General features: G+C 46.8%; 1 protein-coding gene across 1 annotated transcript in view; it reads right to left on the bottom strand.

Annotated features, from left to right (window-relative positions):
* SFT2D2 (SFT2 domain containing 2) overlaps window positions 1-24,415 on the bottom strand; it is a 289,529-nt gene that overhangs the window by 145,815 nt on the left and 119,299 nt on the right. The window contains exons 3-4 of the mRNA XM_069636462.1: window positions 6,472-6,557; window positions 1,430-1,511 (exon numbers count right to left, since the gene is read on the bottom strand). Coding sequence (XP_069492563.1) covers window positions 1,430-1,511; window positions 6,472-6,557 — 168 coding nt within the window. The remainder of the gene's footprint in view (window positions 1-1,429; window positions 1,512-6,471; window positions 6,558-24,415) is intronic.

Below are 24,415 nucleotides of genomic sequence, written 5' to 3'. Positions count from 1 at the left end.
GGGTGATGAAGATTACTGGTAAGTAATCGGGCCATTCACTTTAATACTTTATCTCTTGCTTAATACAATGCAAGAGACTTTCAATTTGCTGATCCATATAATCAAAATGGAAGCGGTTTGGATTTAAAAAAGCAAAAATGCAGCTCCTAATGTGTTGAAGAAAAACAGCTCATGCAGTTTAATAAAACGTATTGAAAAAAACTTTCATTTTGTGCTTTAAAAAAAGTGCAGATTCTTGCTCACACGAATTAAACTCCAGCAGGGAACACATTACACATTCTACCATAAACAGGTCCTTGTCAATTACCGGCTGCAAAGTGTCACAGAAAGCAACCCTGCAAGCAAGACCTTTGAATAGCTTTTCACGCTTTAAGTGCTGCAGTGACAGCTGCAATTGTCTCTGCTGACTCGAGCAGGAGGTATTGTGGCGTCACAAGTGCAGCGTAATAACGGATTAAAAAGCAGCTATTTTCTTATTTTAGGTTAGTTGTGATGTCACAACTAGCCTGTAAGAAAAATATTTCAAGGGCTTTTATACAGATATTGCAGGCTGCCATGTAACATAAGAAGAAAAAACAAGCCACATGTAACAACAAATGTGAAGTAGCTTGTGGCCTGCTAGTGACCACTTTCAACCAGAACAGGTATCCAAATACCCGCGGTGACTGTAAACGAACAGTGTGGATGGACACCAAAGTACATTACGTGCACACGCAGCAAGAATGGAGACAGGCACACTATTTTGCTTGCAGTTTACACCCACACCATGCTCACTGGCACCCAGTCACTATTGCCTCTCATACACAGACTACGGGAGAGTGGGGGCAGTGCCCACACGGAGTGGGCTTTGTGGGAACTGAAAATGTCTGACATGTAAGATCAAGCTTTTCGACCTCATCTTTTGCTGTTCATTGATACCCCCTACAATCAATGGGGTATGCCCAATGGGACATGTCCATATGGCGATTACTTTGTTGGTGTGTCTAGAAAGGCACTTAAAGTTGTGCGTTGTCTTGTGCAGAAAGGACGTGGTCTAGCAGTTCATGGCAAAAGGCTTCTTTTTGGGGTTGGGCTGGACGTATTCGATCGTTTCTCCTGGTCAGAATAACAGTATCCCTCTCATCAGAGTCATGCGTGTATATGTATTGTCCATAGTTACTGCATGATCTGTTTTTTCTGCTGCTCTTCCCATTAAAAACACATTGCCATTTCATGGAGTTATATCGTTAAATCCTGATGCTTGAATCTTGCTATCAAAGATACTTACAGATTTGTAAAAGCCAAGATTGAATTGGGGTACAGGGTAGTGGCACGTTTTCTGAGACCTTGATCATTAAAAGCACATTGTTCCCAGATTTGGTCATACTCAATATCCTGTTTGATACATCAGATCCGAATTCACAACCTTTATAAATAATTAGATACTTACGATCATTACGATTGTTGCGATTAATCTAGTTGGTTCAAACATTCTTTTACACTGTTTTACAGGCCCCATAAGAAACATGGTGCTAGAAACAAAAGAGAAAAAGAAAACATAATTATTCTAAGAATACAGAAAATACAGAGGTTGGGCAGACACATCCACAGCTAGCACTTTCTTGGACAGTATTTCTTGAATCGATGGAAGAGTAGCTATAGACTTCCAGGGTTCTGCAACCTTTAGCACTCCAGATGTCTGAACTACAACTCCGAGTAGGCAAAGCGAGCATAGTCAATGGTGTCGGATGATAACTATAGGGCAAGACATCCAGACAGCTGTAGGATACAGGCCCCTCCGATCGAGGATCAGGAAGTATCCCACAATGTACTATGGGTAGGTTTATGTCGTTTTATACAATTACAACAGACAGTGCAAGCTTTGCATAAGTTATAACTCAAGAAAGGACCACAAATATTTAAAACTCAGGAAATTAAAAGAGAATCTTGCACACCTGAAATTGTGTTGCCACTTAAGGGGAATGCACACAGGCTAAGGACATTAGTCTACACTAATAACTGTGGGAAAACAATAATAAAGTATTTTTGTAAGAATTATTACTTCTTGAATGAAAGCATAATCTGAAACCAAACAGCCCCCCCTCCACCACCCACCGCCCCCAAGGGCCATCCACTCTGGTTCAACCTATGTAATGGATACAAAAATAAGAAGCTGTGGGCAAGGCTGGCTTTGAATGCAGAGACGTCATTTGGGGGCTGTCAGGGGGTCTCAACTGCGACCCTTGAGGTCTCCCTTCCGACCCCTAAAAAAAAAAAGGAAGGAAAAAAAACACTCCGCCCAGCCCCGCCACCCCCCACCCTGCTTTTTTATTTTTTTGAATGGAAGCTCCTGGGCCGCTGCCAGCACCATGTGTCTCTTTGTTTCTGGAGTGACTTGCTTTCTTGTTCAGGCCTCACTTTGAGCAGTGACTCTAAATGACAAAGAATAGGAATAACAAATAATTTGTCTTTCTGGAATTCTATACAATAATGTCTAGACTTATTAAAGGTTTACTTCAGGGGGCGAGTCGCTGATTTAGTCTGCTTAAACACCTCAAATTCACAATGCAGACAAAAACTTCCAAAAAAGCATTTATAGTAGAATAAGCATCCATTTCGGACTGTGTATTTTGCTTTTCGCAAGTTGCAGTTATAGCATGTTTTTTCTGTCTTTTTCTCTGTTACGATCATGTATGAGGTAACGAGTGCCCAGAGTATGGGATGTTGTGTGAGTGCGATGCTTTCCCTATTTTGCCAACCTCTGAAGACTGAAAAGTAGATCCACAAAGGCTTGACATGCGGCCAACTTTGCACCAGACCTGCTGTTAAATCTCAGTTACCAGTTTAATGGTGTCCACTACAGAGTGTAATTTGCTTTCTGACTTTGAGAACATTCAGGCATGTAATTGCTCATTTTACTATATCTGGTATGATAGCTCAGTGGGGGTGGGAGGTGTGTGTGTGTGTGTTTTTCATCGCTTCCTGTGATGTCACTTCAGGTGGAGTCAAATCACAGCACCTCATGTGATGTCATCAGAGGTCAAGGGTCATGTGATGTCACTTCTGCTACCCCTGGCATTTTGGTGAAATGACGTCCCCGTTTTAATGTGCAGTTAAAATCACCTCCCCATAATCCGCAGCATGGAAAATGCCCTGAAATTAAATGCAGAATATGTCTGACGCAAGAAGGCTGAGCAACCTCATTTATGTGCAACGTATTTACCACATACAGCATTTCTTCTATCAAGAAAGTGTCAGGACCGTCATTTCTTCTATCCAAACGAGAAAATTCAACCTTGAAGAGTGTTGTAAAAACTGTCCAGCGGAGTACTCATTAGAAATAAACGTCAATCATAACACTTGCTAAAAAGCGTATTTTCGGGAAAGCGTGGCCAGGCGGCACTGGATGCAGACGTGTCTGCTGTAGGGTCTGTCATGCTGCACCTTAAACCCCCTAAAGCAGCATTAAATTGAAAGTAAAATCCCCTCCAAGCGGTTATTTGGCATCCAGAGGCCTCAGTGACCAGGGAGTTAGAAGCAAATCCTCAGCACAGGAGCTGAGATGCGGCCGTGGCCGCACTGGCGAAGGAAAAAAGTGGTGGCTACCCTGTCTAGCAGCTTGGCACCCACTACGCCCTGAGCCAGACCTTGCATCCGAATAATGGCACAGGACCACTGGATGATTGGCGAGTGCATCCGGGGTCCAGTAGACCCCTACATTTCAAAATCAAAAACTCAGATTTATGTCACACAATGCCACTGTCACAGCTACTCGAGACTCCACCCAACTTAAAACGCAGGCTGAGTGCTATATACCATATTCCTGGCATAATGTGCGCAATTAGTCTCCCCTGGCCTCATTGCACTTCTAAGGCTCTCAACATTTGCACCCATTCCCCATGGCCAGATAAACAGCAGATAGCATATGAGCAAGAATACCCCTACAAATGTTGCCAACGGTGTTGATTGCATTACCTTTCTACAAAACACACCAAATACCCATCAATGCATACAAGAAAAATACATTGTAAACTATTTTCATATCAACTTTTTTTTTTTTTTTTTTAAACAGGTTTATGCATTCATGCTCCAAAACATTCCCTTTTAAATCCAATGGTTTTCATGTGCACTGCTTTCCCGTTGTGATCCCCTGCCGTTCAGGCCTCTGGTCAGCTCTTGTAATGTTAATGTTATTAACACTAGGGCTCTGCCGAATAGCATATTTAGTATTTGGCCGAATACCGAATAGTTTGTGAACTATTCCGCCGAAGCCGAATCGTTGCTTTAAAGGATAGTTCCGGGACTTTTTTTTTATTGTCCCTACGGTTCGGCCATGTGTTTTTAAGCATAAATCGGTAGATCGTAGAAAACTTTCCTATGGACCTTACCCGACTTTTCGTCCATTAACGCACTCGAAAACATCCGCCATTTTATGATAATCCTATCATTTCCCCCCATCGCCCTGGCTCACCTGCTTTTGCGGCACTAAATCAAATCCCCCGCCCCTGAAACAGACTTGATCAAAACATTAATCTTCCCCGCCTCTATCCGTGACGTGACTGTGCTGCGTAGGCAAACGCGCCCAGGCGTCTTCTACGCGACTCCACACAGAACCAGGAAATCAACACAGATGAGCTCACACAACACAGCGCGCCACAATTGGGAATATGAAACTGTACTTTTAAATTAAACCGCAAGATTGTAAATTTGGCAAAGTACATTTATTTGACATCAAATGTTTTGAGAATATTCAGCGATTTGCATTTTTATTTGCTCACGTTCCAAAAAGTTAGTTTCGAGGCACACAATGTTCCTTTGCTGTACACAGGGTCTTAGATCATCTCACAATACAGCGCCACAATTCGGAATATGAAACTGTGGTTTAAAAGCAAACGGCAAGATTGTACATTTGGCAAAGTACATTTATTTGACATCAAATGTTTTGAGAATATTCAGCGATTTGCATTTTTATTTGCTCACGTTCCGAAAAGTTCGTTTCGAGGCACACGATGTTCCTTTGCTGTACACAGGGTCTTAGATCAATGAATTTTTATTTGCTCTCGATCCAAAATATTTCGTCTTGAGGCAAGCGATGTTCGTGTGCAGTAGACAGGGTGTTGGTTTACGATAAAATAAGCTCTTCGGTCGCACTGATAATCGCATGGCTGTTCCAACAACGAGGCACTAGGCCACCACAACGGTCTGTATGTTGCATCTAGCCGTTAGTACCGCGTAAGGGCATACTTATGTGCAACAAGCAAACCAATCACCACATGTAAATTACCCGTTCAATTGGGTCAGTCTACTTGTGGGCAAGAGTAGTCTGCAATAAAATCAACTGAAGTGCTAATGTGCATAAGGAAAATTCCATGTAACAGGACCCAGTTAAAAGATTGATTTAATGATCAAATTCCTAAGTGCCAAGGACCAGCATGCTCGTCCTTTTTTGCATAGACTTGGATAGCCTGGCACTTAAGGGGTTAAATGGAGGGTACCTTCGATAGTATCGCAGGGGAATCGTTCATATGGGCACTGAACTAACCGTTGCGGCCATCCTAGTGTCCTAGGAGCATTTCACACATTTAGCTCTTCTTCGCCAAGCCCTGAGCAGATACCACCCAGTTGCGAAGGTAGCAAGTCAATATTTTGCTGCTAGGCAGAGCGTTATAGCCTCAGTAGGGGTATTGACTGAGCGCAAGACAAAGAGGTTTTAATTATCCTTTCCTCAGGTCACTGTAATTGGGACACAGCAGTAGAAGGTGGACCATGACTTCAATTGTGTCCAGGCAGAAAGGGCAAAACGGACTAACACTAGAATTCCACCTAGAGATCAAGGCAGCAAAATGTAGTATACCCAAGCAAGCTGTTCATGATAGTTAAGCATCCCTGAAGGCACCCCCTTACTACTTCTTCGACACTCAACTGTAATGTTTCCATGTGCGTACCTAACCACTCACTATAGCATTTTTGCCTGACTGATTCTGGTTACCAAACAAGCTTGTTCAAACCATACAAATAATATTTTTATCAATTTTCCAAATGCATGTGAACACAAGAAAGCTGTCTCTTATTTGTTTTTTAGTTTGGCTATTAGCGCCACCTACAAGCTGAAACAATTTCACTGAAGTGCAGACAGGAGGGGGATGGGATGTTTGAAACGACAGCTTCTGGGTGCATGGCCAGTTATCCACCCATTGACTGGCCATGACCATGCTAATATATATGGCCATTCCCACCAACTGCTTGCCACTGTCTACCCAAAACACATTCCTACCATTATAGCAGTGCCTGGCGAATGGCTATCACATTCCTACACAAATGTCACCTGGTCGATATTGCAAACCAGACAGTAAGTGTAAAGGAGGACACCAACATAAGGTTCTCTGAAGGGATACATTTTACATTGTATATTTGATGGTGGGGTTGGCACAAATTTCTTTTCCATAGCATATCAACTGAACAAGCTATTTCTATTGACATAATGTGGCTTACCTGCCAAGTGAAGCAACATTTCCCAATGTGTAAAACACTGCAAAAAGGGTGGTCCCTGAACGTGGCACCCACAGCAAGCAAACTCCCTGAAAACAAGAAAAAGTGACAATCACATTGTATGTGAACCACGGTGGCCTGTGCAATTCTTTGTGCACTGGGAATCATTTAACTTCCCTTACGTTCACATCTTGACCTAAACTGCAAAGCACAGTGTATCATACAGTTGTAGAGAGGCCAATTTGCTTATTTAGTGCTGATTCATAACTTGCAACATACAAAGACAGAGCTACTCACTACAGTAACAATAGTTCAAGCATTTTTCATCTTAAGAGTAACATGGTTAAATAAGTCTAGCTCCTGCCAAAAGAAGGAACCTATAAACTTTAACTATTGCCTGTACAATCTAAAAAACAAAGGAGAGCTAAGCCTTGTGAACCAATTACTCGTTTTATGAATGGGGAGAGAGGCAATGGTTTCTAGAGTATAGGTATCTGAGATAAAAGTCTGTGTACACTGACTGCTTATCCCTTTCCAATTTCCTCATCTCTGTTTCTCTCCACACCTGACTTACTACACCCTTCCGCCTCCCTAAGCCACACCTACCTTTTAACAGTCTCCTTCTGCCTTCCTCCACTCTCCTCCAACTGCATACTATCTGCCATAGTTTCCTTTCCTGCTCTTGACTTCCATTCCCTTTTATGTTCTTGATCTAGGCGGGAGAGGTTTACCGTCCCATTTGACACACGATTCAGAAGGGGTTGCGGGGGTGTCCCCTGCTCCCCTTAAATGGTATAATGGGTCTGGGGGTGTCCCCTGCATCCTTTACAGGATTATGCCGGCAAAACCACAGCATTTCAAGGGGTTGCGGGGGTGCGCAAGGGGTTGCGGGGGTGTCCCCTGCTCCCCTTAAATGGTATAATGGGTCTGGGGGTGTCCCCTGCATCCTTTACAGGATTATGCCGGCAAAACCACAGCATTTTAGCTGCAATATTCTGTATTCCCAGATTTTATTGCTGCAATTAAGACATGGAACCGCCAGGGCCTTTTCCTGTGATGCCCAGGTTCACACAGAGTCTACTGATCAGGGTGGCATGATTGACCATGTCTAAAGCAGAGGAAACATCAAGGAGGATGAGGACGAAGGAAGAGCTGGAGGCGAGGTTAGAGATCAGATCTTCATGGAAGTTCAGGAGAGCAGTTTCCGTGCCTCTGGCTGCTCTGAAGCCAGACCGATGGTCATGGAGGCAGCCAACAGATTTAGTGTTGAGGGTAAGCGGGGAGATGGCCACTTTATCAGGAGTTTGACTAGGAAAGAAGTGATAGAAATTGAGTGAGATTGCCTCTTGCTTCCTAGCCATTTTTTTCTTCCTTTTTTCCATCTCCCTTAGTTCTTCCTGCCATCCAGGATTCTAAATCCCCCTTTTAATTCTTCCTTCAGTCCCTCACATCTATTTAATTTCTTCCCAGTGGTAGCAACATGTATTAAAATTGGAGGCTTTGCAAGTGTTTAACATAAATTCTCCAAAACAGTTAACTGCAAAAATGTTTTAAAGAAGCCTTAACCTGCAAAAACACAGAATGTCCTTGCTAGGTCACAGCTGTTGGGAGTATGTGGAGAGCACATACTAAGTGTTAAATTAGCCAAAGAGCAGCTGTAGGAGGAAATAGGAGACTCAGGCTGTAGTTCAATTTTAGCACCAAGTTAATGGCTGTTGTTATGTAATACATGTTGTAAACTGTATAAATACACTCTTTATGAACGGAAGAGGGGAGAGACAGAGAGAGAGGGCTAAGATGGTGTATTTACACCATGCAGAGTAAAGCTGCCGCTGCCAAAATAAATCAGTTTCTCTCTGAGCATTTTAAAAACTAACACTCTGTCCTGGTGCTTCATTATCTTCTAGACTCCGAAGGAAAATAGAAGTACTATTATTTTTTTATCTAACAATTTGGCTGCCACGGTCGGATAGCAGGCAAAGGCTGGAGTCGGGCGTGGAGTGCACTGCTGTTATCGGGACAAAATGTTTTCCTAGCAGACACTTTCCCTCACCAGCTGACCTGTTCGACACGTACATCTCTGCAACCGAGGATCCCCAGTTTGTGTGAAAAGAGGATTTACATTCCTGGTGAAGCGCTGGAACAGAAAACTGCAGAAAATGGGGTGAGACCGCTCCACAATAATATTGTATGATCTGATATTATAAGAATGAAATGTATTTCCTATAGGGAACATACTGTTAAATGAAATACACTTCAACGTATAGTGCTGTGTTCCCTGTGAAAGCATACGGTTAATGAACCATAGGGGAACACACGTGGATATGTAGCGCTGTGTTCCCTGTGAAAGCATATTGTTAATGAGCCATAGGGAAACACACTTGGATATGTAATGTAATGTTTCTATGGGAAGCATACTGGTAATTAATTAGAAGAGGAATACACTTGGTGTATAAAAGCACAGATGAATCATGAAATGAGCTTGTATATTGCATTGATTGTGGACATACTGCATTTAAGTGAGAAATTATCAATGCAACTTTGTGATCACAAAGTTAAGTAGAAAATAAATGGGATTAAAATGTTGTGAGAGGCAACACGAGTTAGAAAAACATGCGTCTACCCGACTGGAAAGAACACTACGCTATGAATTAAGGATTAAAAAAAGGCTTGGACGTAGTCATGTTTCTGAAGAAATGACAAAAATACACCAACGACAAACCTGATCTACAATTCCCAGTGCATGAATCTTTTGACCTGGAAAACATAGGATATTTAAGCGAAGTACTAGCCGCTAAAGGTGATCAGGCCATTAGACGCTTGCAATGGGAAATATACAAGCAGTGGGAAGACTTTTCAAGAAAAAAAATTATGAGAGAAGCACAGATTAAGAAACGTAAGCCACAAACTGAAAAAAAAAAAGCACGGGCATATGATCAGAACGAGATGACAAAATATTGGAATGAGGTAGATCGTGAAGATACGAGTATACAAGGTGTGAATGTAGCCAAGGCTTAACCCCCACAGCCCCGGCACCCAAATCAACTTTAGAGGATGAGACAGATCCATTGTTAGAATTTTTAATGGTTAAAAGACCTTCCCCACCCCCTATCAAGCACCTAGTGACAAGGTGGTCTCTTCGTCACCTCGTGCTCGCAGGATTACAGCCCACGACATGGAAACTGCGGAAAAGGTAGTGGTGGCATGGATTAAAAATGGGGTAGAAGGGAGGTCACCAGGGGGCGAATGCAGGAATGTTAGCGTCTCTGTGCGCTCCGAGACAGCAGGAAACAAAAAGGGGACTGATCTCCCCCTTTAGCCCCCCCCCGAAAGTGATTCTGCTGGTGCCCGCCACGAGGAGAGTGGCCGGAACACACCCGCTCCAATTTTGGAGCGATTTGGACACTGGACGCCCAAGATATCTGCAAGTGAAGTGGAGGTGGCATAGACCGGGATCTCGGCACGTGGCAGTGACTTAAAACAGGGCACGCAGGGCCCATAATTTGGCAGACTCTGCTCCCAGCATGCCAGCGATCCTGGGGGACAGGGTGGGTTGGTCACGCCCCCCGCAACCCGACGTGCAGCAATAAGAAGGCGGACAAGAGGAGCGCGGTGAGCCGGACACATGGTGGCCCAAGAGGAGGAGCTGGCACTGCAGCCATAGATATGCCCTGCCTGGAGGGCTAGGATGCTCCCCCCAGTTAAGCCCAAGGCGTGACAGCTCACTCTGGCCCTGGGGTGAGTGTATGCCGTGCCTCCCCCGCAGGGTGAGGAACCGGTTACTGTGGCTCCTGTAGGCCTCCTTGCCCCGGCACCCCTGCCATGGGGGATTCCCCAATTGGTGCCCTGGGAAGGGGAGCTGAAGCAGGTCTTGGTAGGACTGTGGGGCAACAGGCCTCCCTGGGGAGGGCACCTGGTGCCCGGACCACGGGATATCAGTGAGCAGGAGTCTCAACAGGCCGGTAGACGGTCAAGGCTTAGGCGAGGTCCCACGCGTTGCACCCCACTCCCGCCCGGAGCCTTGGGCACAGCCCCTGGGTGCAGGAAGGACCACATGAAATCAGCAGGAGTGGGACCCTTGCAGACCACATTGGCTGGCCCGCTACAGAGGCACAGGAGGTGGAGGAGTCCCCCCGCTAGACATGGGGAGGGGGCCCTCCCTAAGGAGCTTGGCTGGCAACACAGGGGGTCAGTCTGGACTGGGGTAGGAGCCCCCCCACCCCAGAGGACGGTGGCAAACAGGAAGAGTGGAAAAGCTAGACATCTGGCCAGCCAGAGCCCCCTTGGGAAGAGGAGGGGGCCCGTCCGGAGGGATCAGCGCAACAGCACAGAGGGAGAACAGAGGGAGAACAGCAGAGCTATTGACACCGAGCCCCCCCACCCTCCCCCTCGGCCTATGCGCTGGAAAACTTCCCTGCAGAGGTTCCAGTTTGAGGGCGAGAAGAGAGCTGGAATGGCCTCTGCACTACAGGAGACGACATGGAGGGCTACATGGCTGCCACAAAGTCTGATGTGGTGACCCTCATGGAGGAGATCAGGGGTATCAGATCAGCTGTTGATCAGAGGTTGGACAAGATGGACCAGAGACTCCTCTCGGTGGAAGACAAGATTCAGGGGCTTGAGGCCAATCAGTCCTCAGTGGACACCCTGGAACTCCAGATGGGATTGATGCTGGCGGTCCTGGAGAGGAGGGAAGTGGAGACCACTCTCAAACTGGATCTAGAAAACAGAGAATGCTGAAAAATCCTACGTTTCTTCGGCTTCCCAGAAAGAAACAGAGGGCGACATCAAGAGAGCCATCAGGGAGGTGATCTGCACGCTGTCCGGCGACAATGCCCTGGATGAACCTACCATTGATCGAGGCACATCGAGCATGGGATGGGTCCAGGGGTCCTCACTCTGTGTTGGCGCGCTTCCACTATTATGAACAGAGGACAAAGATCCTGGATCAGGCTAGGAAGGCAGGCCCAATCAACTAATGCGAGGTCCAGATCACCATCTTCCAGGATCTTTCGTCCCTCACCAGGTGAAGAATGTGCGGCCCACTCGCCAGGTGGATGACAGACAAGGGGGTGCGATACCGATGGGGGATTCCCGTTTGCCCTGAATTTCGAATAGGACGGCCAGACTTACCAACTGGCGATGGAGGGCAACATAAGTCGAGTTTCTGAGGAACTAATCGGAGACTCCTGCCTCTGGGCAACAGGCTCGAGAGAGACCGATGGTCCGCTGGCTCAGCCTGCAGGTACCAGAAACAGACGCACGATGGCGGGGGCCCGCATATATAAAAAGTTAAATACCCCGCTGAGAGGTCCTTCTGACTCCTGATCTGGGAACATGAGAGGGGGGCAAGGGAGTCTCTGCGGAGAGCGGGGCGTGAAGGAAATGGTGTATTGAGATTTCTTAGGAGGGGGGTCCAAGAACAGTGAGGTGCTTGTTATGCGGGTCCTGTTGACACAGGACCTTTTTGGTGATCCTATCCTGGAAGGTGGTGGTCAGTGCGTCAGGATCAGATGCCGGAGGGAGTGGGGGGTGGTAGGAAGGGGGTGTGGCCACCAAAGAAGGAGAGGGCTGGTTTGGTAGGTTTAGAGTTGGGGGGGGGTGAAACAGCCCCTCCAGGGGCACAGCGTTTTCAGCAGTATGGTTTATCAGGTTTCAGGAAGGGATGGTAGCATGGTGAGGTTGAGGAACCGTGTCATGACCTCCGGAGGTGACCTTGCGATTGGCTCCCTTAATGTTAGAGGGCTTAATTCTCTGGCTAAAAGATCTATGACTATGCAGGAATTCCAAAGGGCCAAGTTAGACCTCTTAATGGTGCAAGAGGCGCTCTGGCAAAGGGGCAGGGAACCCTGCCTGGGGCCGGGAGGGGGGGCGGGAAGAGCGGCTTTCATGGCCTCAAGCGAGGAGAAAAAGAGTGGAGTAGCGATTGTACTCTTGGCCCGGCCGTGTCTGGTGGTGGATGGGATAAAAAAGGGATGATTCCTGTTTATTAAGGGTTCCCGGTGCACTGAAAAGTTGACTGTGCTCGCTATATGCCCCTAACGTGGGTCAGGTCGAATTTTGGCAGGCGGTCAAAAATGACCTGAGGCTCTTGGTGGAGGGTCGACTGGTGGTGGGGGGAGATTTTAATATGGTCTTAGACCTGGTCAGAGATTGCAAGAGGATGGGTGATGGGAGGGGCGACAACCATGGTAAAGCGTCCTCCAGAACGAGTTGGGTCTTACAGATGCTCTAGTGGAGGCGGGGGGGGGGGGGGGGGCCCTTTACTTTCTTCTCCACGGTCTAAAACTCCTTTTCTAGGATAGACTTAATATTAGTGGATACTGAAGTGAAGGCCCCAAGTTAAAGAATCCGGCGTCATTCCGGTCCCATGGTCAGACCATGATATGGTTAGAGTGGTGGTGGGGAACGATCCTGTTCAGAGGCCCTTGGGAGGGGAGGTGGGGTGCAGCCTCTGTGGGAAGGCTTCTAGGCCACTTTGAGGGGGGTCCTCATCAAGATAGGATCCCGGAAAAAGAAAGAACGCAGAGTGCAAGAAAAAAAGCTAAGTGGGAAGATCAGGGAACTGGAGCAAGGGGGCCCTGGGGCAACTACCTCACGTCATGTGGGGCAGCAAAACTGCAGATTTACAAGGCAAAACTCAAGGCCATCCGAGTTCAGGACACGGAAAAGCAACTGCTATTTTGAAGCAGATACCACGAGCAGGGGTAGAAGGCGGGTAAAATCCTGCCCTGGACACTAAGGGATGAAAGGAAAAGAAAGGCGATAGGTGCTATTAGGGGGCAGGGGGACAGGGTGGTACATGAACCAAGGAGTACAGGCAAGGAATTTGCCAACTTCTATGAAAATCTCAATTGATCCGAATTTACAGGCATGGATGAACAGATGGCAGCATTCCTTGACACCATGCCCCTCCCGGGCATATCACGGGGAGATTCTGAACGACTGGGGGCACCAATCTCTGAGGAGGAGATTGTGCGGACATTTAAGGGGATGAAGCCAGGCACCGCCCCAGCGAGTGATGGGTTCTCGGTGCTATTTTACAATAGGTTCAGATCCACTCTAGTCCCATACCTGGCCAGGGTCTTCAATGAGGTATCAGGGGCCCCTTGCCAAGCTCAATGATGGAGGCCACTATAATCACAATACCCATGGAGGGCAGGGACACAACGGGATGTGCCTCTTACTGCCCGATCTCTCTCCTAAATAACATCATGAAAATCTTGGCCAAAATCCTGGGCTCCAGACTGGAAAACCTTCTTCCGTCCCTGGTTCATGGGGATCAGGTGGGCTTCATACGAGGCAGACAGGGCTCTGACAACTTCCGAAAGACAATCAACCTTATGCATCAGATGCACACACAAGGGAACAATGCCGGTCTGGTCTCGATTGACTTGGAAAAGGCCTTTGACAGGGTCAAATGGCCTTTCGTAAGGTGGTGTTGAGGAGGAAGGGTGTGGGTCAGGGTATTCTGAGGTGGGTAGATGCCCTATATGTGCAGCCCACGGCACGAGTGCGGGTCAATAACGTCCTATCTGACCCCTTCTGTCTGACCTGTGGCACCACACATGGATGTCCGTTGTCACCACTATTGTGTGTGCTCACGATGGAGCTGCATGCTATTGCAATCAGGGCTAACCAGGAGATTAAGGGGATACGAAGCGGGGAGGTGGAGTTTAAACGTTCCCTTTTCGCAGATGTCATTCTGGTCTATCTCACAGACGTGGGCTCCTGTCTCCCCAAGCTCTTGGAGCAAATCGAGAGCTATCAACGCCGCATGTCAGGCCTGAAAATAAACGTGGACAAATCCAGCATTATGCCCATGTACCCAAGCAACTCCGGCCTGTCCGCCCACCCCCGATACCTGAGAATGAGGGTCTAACAGTCACAGACAAATTACTTAGGGGTGTTACTGCCGAGAGATCTCACAGGGCTAGTCGAGGCCAACTTTGATCCATTGCTGGAAAAGATCCAAGAGGACCTTAGAAGGTGGGAACTCCTCACCCTTTCCTAGTATGGGCAAATGACCTTGGTAAAAATGAATGCCCTCCCCTGCTTGTTGTACCTGTTCTCTGCCCTCCCGACGAGGCTCCCAGCTGCGTTCTTCAGTGACTTGAACAGTGCACTCTTGAAATGTGCATGGCAGAACAAGAGGCCGAGAGTAAAGTGGGCAACCCTCATGCTCCCACATTACCAGGGCGGCTTTGGCTTTCCGGACCCTTACCTACACTACAAGGCTGACCAGGGTGCTGTTGGAGCACTCGAGGGAGGATCTGCGAACGTATTGGACGTACCCGGAAGACTTGGTAGTGCATTCACTAAAGGTGAGGGACTACCTGTGGGCTCCCCATGGGTGCATTCCGGCTGCAGCTAGGGAACACTGTGGAGAGTTGGTGGAGCCAACAGAGCCTTTTCGTCCTGGCCCTCTCCCCTGGCATCGGTCTGGGGTCGCCCATTCAATCTGGCGAGGAGAGGGATGAAGTTTGGACAACAATGTTCAGATGAGGGGCTTGAGAGGGTGGGGCAGTTTGACCAGAGCTACTTCAGGAGCTTCAAAGAGGTGCTTAAGGGCTTGGGGTGGGACATGATCTCGATCTTTGAGTACCCAAGGCTAAAACAGTTGTTTACTGACGCAAATGGCTGGCCTGGGTCCCCCGGGATCTCACTTTCTTTGAGAATTGGTTGGATGTTTCTGCTAACCATAAGGGCTCTCTTTCGAACATATAGACATATAGAAATTCTTGGTCTCCGTCCCGGAGGTGTACATTGAAAAGGTTTTGGGAGGAGCTTGTGGGGAAGGAGATTACCGACGAGAGTTGGGCAAAGTTTTCCGGATAACCTTCCATGGCAACCACTTCACCTTGACCATGGAACACAATGCCAAGATGCTACAATGGTGGCATAGGGACCCACTGAAGATCTCTCGTATGTTTCCGTGGGCCTCCCCCATGTGGGTTCCCTCTCCCACATGTGGTGACACTGCCCTAAGATGCACATCTTTTGGCAGGAATTTCTTAGCTTGATTAAGGAATACTCGGAGGTCCAGCTGAGCATGGACTCCATTCAGATGCTGCTGGGGATCCCAGCCAAGGACTGAGAGGAATATAGGCTGCCAAGGTTATGTGAGGCCACACTGAGGGCTGGGAGACTGGCTATAGCACAAAAAAAGAGGGCGAGGAGGGCCCCCACGAGAAGGGAATGGGAACAGAAACCATGCAATATTATGGTGATGGAGAAGTTGACAGCCATTGTTAACGATTACTTGGGGTCCTATTTGGAGGATTGGGGCCAGCTGATGGAAGATATCAGTACAGAGTCACTGAGGAAGGGGAGAAACACAGTCTACCATGGCTCTATGTCAGGAGGAGGGGGCCAATCCAGAGCAGAGTTCATGTGAAGTCAGACAATCATTGTTGTTTTTGAATGATTCATGTGTTACAGACGGTAGAATGTATAATCTTATAACGCTGCCAGAACACGCCGTGTGGGAAGTGTGTGTGGGGGATGGGGGAAATGACATCCTGCTAGGAAGTATTCAAAATGTCTATTGTTGACTGTCAGTTTAAATGCCAATAAAAACTAAAGTTTAAAAAAAATTGGGTAGAAGGAGTGGGGCAAGCTAAAGTATATGTGCTCCAGGGACGAGCTAAGCTTGCATTTGCAATAGTACAGAGGCTATGCAAACAAATGTGGACATTTCATAAAAAGAGAAATGCTAAGGATGAAGTATATCCCCGGCCAGATGATTATGAGAACATAGGCCGAGCAGTCAAGGAGTACAAACTGGATGTAAAGTTCAGTCCAGCAATAGTGTCAACATTTTAATTTTGGATCATAAATGACCCATCAAAGTCTATGGTAACTCAAGTGTTCCTGGAGAGAAGTACCTGGGTTTGACAATGATAATCTGACGCGCCATGTTCATGTCACTTGGAACCATATGGAATTACTGTCCTTTACTAAATATTACCCATGTATTAGACACAATCCAGAACACTGGTAAACCATACACATCAGTTGTTTTCATGCATTCTACCATCAGATATGTGGCACCAATGCAGAATGCAGTTTAGATCCTGTCATTAAGTTGGAAGAGGTGATAGAGGCAGAAGGAAAAAGGGGGGAGACTGGGGAATTGGCAAAAGAAATAATAGCTATTCCAGTGCTATTCATGACACGTACCCAGCAAGTGGCTCCCCGCAAGCAAATTAATTGGGATAAACTGACTGCGTGCAGGCAGGAAGAAGGGGAGTCAGTTGAAAAATATTTTGCACGAAAGGAAGAAGGATTTTACTTCATTTAGCGCAATGGACATGGCTCTATCAGCAGGACAGAAAGCCTTTTGTTCACATTTTGTAGGATTGTTGCTTTATTTAAAACATGATATACAAACCTACCAGTCTACATGGCCAACTCAAACTGCTGCCCAGATTTGAACTATGGCTAGATATTATGCAAATCGCCATGCTAAAGATAAAAGAGAGAAAGAAAAAAAAAGAAGGCATTAAAAGCAAAGGTGCTAATGCAACAAGGTTTTCCAGAAGGATGCAGAGGTAATATGTACATACAAAGGGGAAAAATAATGTATAGAGGAGGAAGAAGTGGTATTGCCCTGCCAAATATCGGAGCAGGTATGATAGACACTGTGTGTAATTTTTGTAAGACAGACGATCACTAGAGAAGGGAGTGTCCTTTACGCGGTAGAGGGCAGAGACGTTCTTATGGGCAAGGATGACAAGGGGAACCTTTTTAAGAACTGAGGCTGGGAACAGTCTAGTAAGAAATACTGGGACATCAGAAGAGAATAATGACCAACAGCATAATTATTTGACCCTACGCAAGATCAGCAGTATTCAGCTAGGGATTATTAGGAGGATGATTACAGTACAATGAATTACACAGCATAGAGCGTCCCTGGAGAGGGTGCATATGTATTCCTGTAGAATCAAAAAGGGCCATTTGGGGGTGCGTGGCCTGCAGTACCATCGAAGCAGACGCTCTGCTCATGGCCCTGCATGAAGCCCAGGCGATAAGTTAGTTTTCGGTGCTTCCAGTCTTTCGCTGCTTCCCATCTGGTCGGGATAAAGCACGGGATGTGTTGAGGGACAGTTAGTGCACCGCAGAGTTCGGGACCTCACCTGTGCATCGTGACATGCGGGAACTGCGGTGGGACCTTGGCCCTCGCAGTGAATATCCAAAAAGGCGCTGGTGCACTCCTAACAAACTCAGCACCTTCCAACTACTTGCAGGCGAGCTGGAGGCGAATTAGATGAGTGGTTTGCAGTGAGCACGTCTCGGGTCACGGTGAATGAAGAGCCCGCTCCTCCCTCGTCCTGCCTCGTACTCCTCCTCCAGGGTGCTCCGGAGCTCGGCAAATCCCTCAGGACGGAAGACCGCAGGGCCGGATTCTTTGGGGTATGCACCCTCTCCCTTTTAAATCAGCCGCCCGCTAAGAGGATCATTACCATCACGTTATTACAGCATTACAGCAGGGGCCATAAATAAATAATTCTGAATCCTGCTTGGAATAGGAGTAAATGGTGTGCTGGAGGAGGGGTCTTGACAACAGTTGGTGGATGAAGTGGGTTCCTCCACCTCCACTATCTTCTCCATAGCAATAGTTGGCCCAGTTTCCTGGAAGCCAGGGAGGCTTGTGGGCAACTGGCAGACTAAAGCATAATCTCCTGCTGGAAGCACACTCATAGGGGATCCCAATTCAGCCACCATCATAATAACTTTAGACCCCAAAATCACCTGGACCCTAGATCTCTCTATGGCAACTTGGCTGACTGGAAATTAGGGTGGGCAGGATATATTGTTCGGATCCGATAGTACCTGGGCACGGTTCCCCTTTGTGAGGCACCATGTCCAAGCAATCAAAATCCCCAAAAAGCGTGGACATATCCACAATGCTGTTGCTTCCGGACAAATGGAAGAAGGCAGATCTGTCTAAATCTCTGCTACCGACCAAGGAGTGTCCGTCCCACTGGTCAGCTGGCCACCAAAGAGGACATTCAATCCTTCATGCTAGATATCAAAAACGGGTTCCGTAGCTGCATGTCCGAGATATCCACCAAACTAGAGCAATTGGATGAGAGAGTTGTGGAGGTGGAACAAAGAATGGAGGAAACGGAAGACCACGTCCAAGATCACTAGACCATCCTGACGGACATTCAGCAAAAGATCAGGATTTTAGAGAGAAGGAGTGATATGCTGGAAAATAAGCAGGCAGACATGGAGAATAGGGTCAAAGGAAAAATGTACACATCAGAGTCGTGCACACTTCGGTTCCAGAACAGGCCTTGAGTGAATCTGTCAGCGACTGCTTTCAAACTCTCTTGCCACATCTCGACAAAGCAATCCTCTTACTCAATCGCACTCATAGATTGGACACTCGCCTCAAGATTTTCCTCCCGATGTCATCACCCGGATCCATTTCTTTACCACTAAGCAGAACATTCTGGCTGTGGGTCGTACCCAGGATGAATTGACGTTCCAGGGCTCTGGGCCTTGCAGATCTTTCAAGACCTAGCTAAGGTCACAATCCAAAAACAGAGCTCTTCGGCCACTGACTCTATTTTTGCGGAATAAGAGCATCAAATACCAATGTTTATTTTCCACCTCTTTATAGTTCATGTTTAAAGGTACTTTCTGCACTATCTCCAACCTGGAAGATGCAGAGGGGATTTGGAGTTCCTTGTTACCAAACAAAGAGAAGGGGTTCTTAATTGGCTCCATTGAAGAAGGTGAAAGCAATAACCAGAGGATGCAGCCATCAACCTGGTTGAAACTCCACAAAGGTCGCAACACAGGAAAACCCCCATCACAGTCCTGAATCATGGCTATGGTCCATATGGTGTTTCCTGGCAAGGGAGACAAACTAACAAACATCGAAGCGTCAAGCAACACTGAATTAATAATGGGCAATATGTGGTCCGTGCCTGACCTCAAGTGACAGGTCACCTGAAGGTCGTTGGGGCAATCCGCCCTATATTTTTTGAGGTTTTATTGTGGTTCAATTAGTGTTTCTGTTGGTTCTTTCAGTTAAAACCTCTGTTGGAACAAAGCCTCGGATAAACTCCAACTTGGTATGCCGACTGATTTCCAGCAAACCACCCTCCCTCTACGGATGATGACAGCACGGGGGATTCATCGTTATCTCACCAGATCTTGGGTTTTGTGTCACTCAATGTGAAAGGTTTGAACTCCCCAGTGAATAGAAAGTCTGGCCTGCGTTGGTTGAAAGATTTGGAGGGGTCAGTGATCTTTTTGCATGAGACTTATGTCCTGCCTTTGGACTATATCCGCCTACGGAGCAGAGACTTGCCTAAACAATTTATGACCTCCAGTGGAACTAAAGCGGGGGAACCGCGATTCTATTGACGAAAGACACCCGGTTTGAGGAACTGGACATCATACGAGACCCGCAAGGCCGATATATTGGAGTAAAAGGTATGTTGTTAGGGCAGTTGTACTCTCTGATCTCGATTTATGCCTCTAATGAAGGACTGGATCGATTTTCAGAGAGCTTGAGGCGACAATCCTACCCTCCCTGGAGGGCCATATCGTTATTGGGGGAGACTTTAACAGGGTTCCGTATCCCATCAAGGATAAAACGCATGACTTCCTCAACTAAAGACTTCAAGATGGCCTTAAGCATCCATCATTTGTTCAAGTCCCCGGAGGTAGTGGACTCTTGGAGAGTGTTAAATGCAGAAGAACAAGACTATGTTTTTCTCCCACATCCACCGCTCCTAGTATCCCCCCAACTTATGCCATTTATAGATAGGTCTCTATTGCCCCCAGGATTCTTTCCGACCAGGCCCTGACCCTCCTCTGGGTTAGAAATTGGCAGCCATCCACCCTTCCAGACCTCACTGGTGACTATACGACTCAATTTTAAATGACATGGCTCTGAAGGATGGAAAAATATAAGAAAGGTTGGTCCCCTAGACAAGGTTACTATGCCAAAAATAATAAGGCCAATGAATTTTTGCCAAGGAAGTTAGCCCAATCTAAGATATGGAATGCCATTATAGGCCTTAGAGATCAGCATGGGGTAATGCAATATGAGGAACAGGCTAAGCTGATGTTAGCTAAGGCCCATTTAATAGAAACAATGGCAGCACCGGCCCAATCACCTCAGATTCAAAAAACATATATTGAAGGGGCTGCTCTGCCACACCTTCCCCAAGAGGACATAGAAGCTTTAGAATCCCCAATTCAGCCGGGGGAGGTGGAAACAGTAATTCAATCCTTGAAGGCAAGAGCCCCAGGCCCTGATTGATTTTCGAACAAATTTTAAAAACTCTTTAGAAGTCAACTTTTGTCCCCTCTGACGGCCCTTTTTTTATTCTTTCAGAGAGACGGGTACGACAACTCCCTCTATGCAAACTTTTACCACTATCCTGCTGTTGAAACTTGGGAAAGATTCTAAAGACTGTGCCTCTTAGAGGCTAATCTCTCATCAATGCAAATATTTATTTGAAAGTATTGGCTAATCGCTTGGCTTCACTTCTTCCAACATTGATTGATGCTGATCAAACGGGGTTTGTTCTGGGGAGGAAAACTGGGGATAACATTAGACGAGCTCTGAATTTGACTGAAACAACCACTATGAGCCAAGGAAAATTAGCCCTCCTGGCACCAGACGCCACTAAGGCATTTGATAAGGTGGATTAGTTCTTTATGCAATCAACCTTGGAGGCTTTTCATTTTGGCCCCTGTTTCCGAAGAATGATCTCGGCCAACTATATTTCCCCAAACACTTTACTTCGGGTAAACCGGGAACAAACTTCCCCGATTACCCTCACGTGTGGGACACAAGGATGCCCTCTTTCCCCTCTCTTATTCACCCAATTATGGAACCTCTGGCTCAACGCATACGTAGAAATCTGGCAATCCAAGGGATTACGATTCAGGGCTCTCAACACAAGGCGTCTCTTTATGCGGATGATGTGTTACTCTCGATAACTAATATTTGGCCTTCCCTCCAAGCGGCCCTTCAGGAGCTCTGGGCTTTTGGTCAGCAGCGGGATTTGAAATAAACTATTGGAAAATCTGTGGCATTGGGGGTGGGACTGTCTCCACAGGAGATTCGTTCATTTCAATCCTTCTGTCCAATCCGGTGGGATACCAAATCCATATACTTGGGGGTTAGGATTACAGCCTCACCTAAAGATGTATTTGCGGCTAGCCCCTCACCCCTTGCCCCCTCGCCCCTCTCTTTAAGACGCTAGAAACAGATTTGGAAAAATTGGTAAATCAGAACGTTTTCTTGATGGGCCGCATTACGGCAGTCAAAATGAATTTACTCCCTCGCCTTCTTTATCTTTGTTCGTCCCTTCTGGTGAAATCCCAAAACAGTTGTTAGACCATCTCCAGCGTAAAACCTTGGAATTTATTTGGCGGGGCAAGACGTCCAGGATCCCATGGAAGGGGATGATGGGAGATGCCCATTTGGGGTGGTTAGGGGTTCCAGACTTACATAAATACTCAAATGGAGTGCACATTTCACACCTCTTTAATTGGATGTCCCTCTCTCCTCTGCCAAAATGGATTGAGATTAAACAGTTCAAACTCCCTTTCCCCCTTCGTTTTCTGCCCTTTGTTCCCCACGTTACGAAAACAATGGCAGAATGTACTTTCCTCCTCAAAAGTTATCTTGAAGTCATAGGATGGAGCATTGAAACGGAAAAAGATCCCTAGAGGGTTGGGCCCTCATGCACTAATTTTTCCTAACTCTGCCTTCTCTCCTGGCATGCACCCAGAAGCATTTAGAAATTGGAGGCGGGTGGTATTCAACCATTAGCACAGCTATTTGAGGAGGATCAACCACATACGTTTAATACCTGTAAAGCGACATTTCAACTCTCGGAGTCAGACAGATTTTCATATGCTCAGCTTCGGCACTGGATCACACACACAGAGAAAAGACAAAAAGCGATACGAGCCTTCGGTCCGATTGAACTAACTGTCCTGGAGGGACCAGGACCCGGTGGGGTCTCCAAACTGTATAAGCTACTGAGGAACGGTATGTTAGCCGGCTGCTCATCTTACACGAGCCGCTGGAAGACAGACTTATGCCACCCACTGGAGGATCAATGGTGGCTAGATATTTGGGCCAGATATCACTCTTCCTCCAGATGCGTGACCAATAACGAATGTGCATTAACTCTTGTTCCGGTGGTATTATCTCCCATTACAATTACACCACTTTCAACCCTCAATGGCTCCTATTTGTTGGCAGAAGTGTGGGGCGCAAGGTTCATACTTTCACATGTGGTGGGATTGCCCTCTTATTCACTCTTTTTCGGAAGCCATCGTTGCCGTTATAGAATCCATCACTGGCACCAAACCTCTGATGTGTCCAGAAGAACAAGTTACTTCTTACCTTGTAACGTTCTTTCGACGGGATGATCCTCCGACGTATTCCTCATCTTAGATATCTCCTTCCAGCTCTGCTGGCCTCGGAAAATGTTTTCTTTAGAGGGCGCTGTGCGTCGACGTCCTCCGAGTCGATGTCCCTCGACAGCCGCCGTATCGACGTCGACGTCATCCTGCCTATAAAGGCCGCGCGCAGCGTCCGTTGCTCAGTTCTGTTTTGTAGCCCACAATAATACTTTCTGGACTAGACTAATCACCCTGAAGGAGCGTGAGCTGCAACAACAAGGGAAGTAGAACTACGGGGATGGATGGGAGGGCTGATGAGGAATACGTCGGAGGAACATCCCGTCGAAAGAACGTTACAAGGTAAGAAGTAACTTGTTCTTCCAAGGGATTGTGTCCTCTGACGTATTCCTCATCTTAGATAGGCTCCCATAGCCGTATTCTATTATTGGAGGAGGGAGTACTGACTTCACGCTGTCTTCTATTGATGAATAGAATGCAGTACAGCCCTTCCAAACCTAGTCTCTTGACTGGAGGAGGAATCCAAATTGTAAAAACGTGTAAAGGTATGGACAGACGACCATGTAGCGGCCGCACAGATGTCTTTAACCGGCACGCCTCTTTTGAGGGCCGATGAAGCTGCAATACCTCTGGTCGAATGAGCCCTAAGGTTTTGAGGGGGCACTTTCCCTGCTAGTTTATAACATTCCAGAATGGCTAGAATGATCCATCTGGAAATGGTCTGCTTAGTTATTGGTAACCCCAGCTTGTGACCTGCGTAACCTACAAACAGCTGGTCTGCCTGTCTTATCCTGGCTAGTCTACTGATGTAAAAACTTAAAGCCCTCCTAGGGTCTAGCCTGTGTAACCTCTCTTCCTCTTTCCCCGGGTGAGGAGGAGGATAGAAAGATGGTAGGGTAATTTTCTGAGTGATATGGAATTCAGAAACCACCTTTGGGAGGAAATTAGGCTTCATTTGCAGGAAAACTTTGTCTTTGTGAAATATTGTGTGAGGGGGTTTACAAGAAAGAGCTTGTAATTCGCTCACCTTTCTAGCAGATTTAAGTGCTATTAATAAAACAGTTTTAAGGGTAAGGAATCTTAACAAACAAGAATGGAGTGGTTCGAAAGGTGTGCCCATCAGGAAAGTTAGTACTAAGTTTAAATCCCATAGGGGAACTTGGAATGAATTTGCCAAATATAGTAGCAAGGACAAAACCATTGGTGTACCACATGAAAAAGGGTCGATATTCTGTTCTCTACACCAGCTGCAAAGTCTGTTCCAACGGCAGCGGTATAAAGACTTTGTTGCTGGCCTTCTTGCCGAAAGCAACACCTCCATAACATCATCAGGGAGGTCCCAATCCTTGTACCTCAGCCTTTCAGAAGCCAAGCGTGAAGGTTGAGGGTTTTGATGTCTGGATGGAGAACCTGACCTCCCTTCTGTGAGAGTAGGTTCTCTCTGAGTGGAAGTCGAATTGGAGGGCAGATGGACAAGTCTAGAAGGTCCGGGTACCACGTTCTCCTGGCCCAATCCGGGGCAATTAGGATCATGATT

This window comes from Ambystoma mexicanum, chromosome 7p (genome assembly GCF_040938575.1).
Source record: "Ambystoma mexicanum isolate Mex_15411 chromosome 7p, UKY_AmexF1_1, whole genome shotgun sequence".
In the NCBI taxonomy this organism is placed as follows: Eukaryota; Metazoa; Chordata; class Amphibia; order Caudata; family Ambystomatidae; genus Ambystoma; species Ambystoma mexicanum.
The sequence above is the reverse complement of the archived record's forward strand: the minus strand, read 5'-3'. Positions and strand labels throughout refer to the sequence as shown.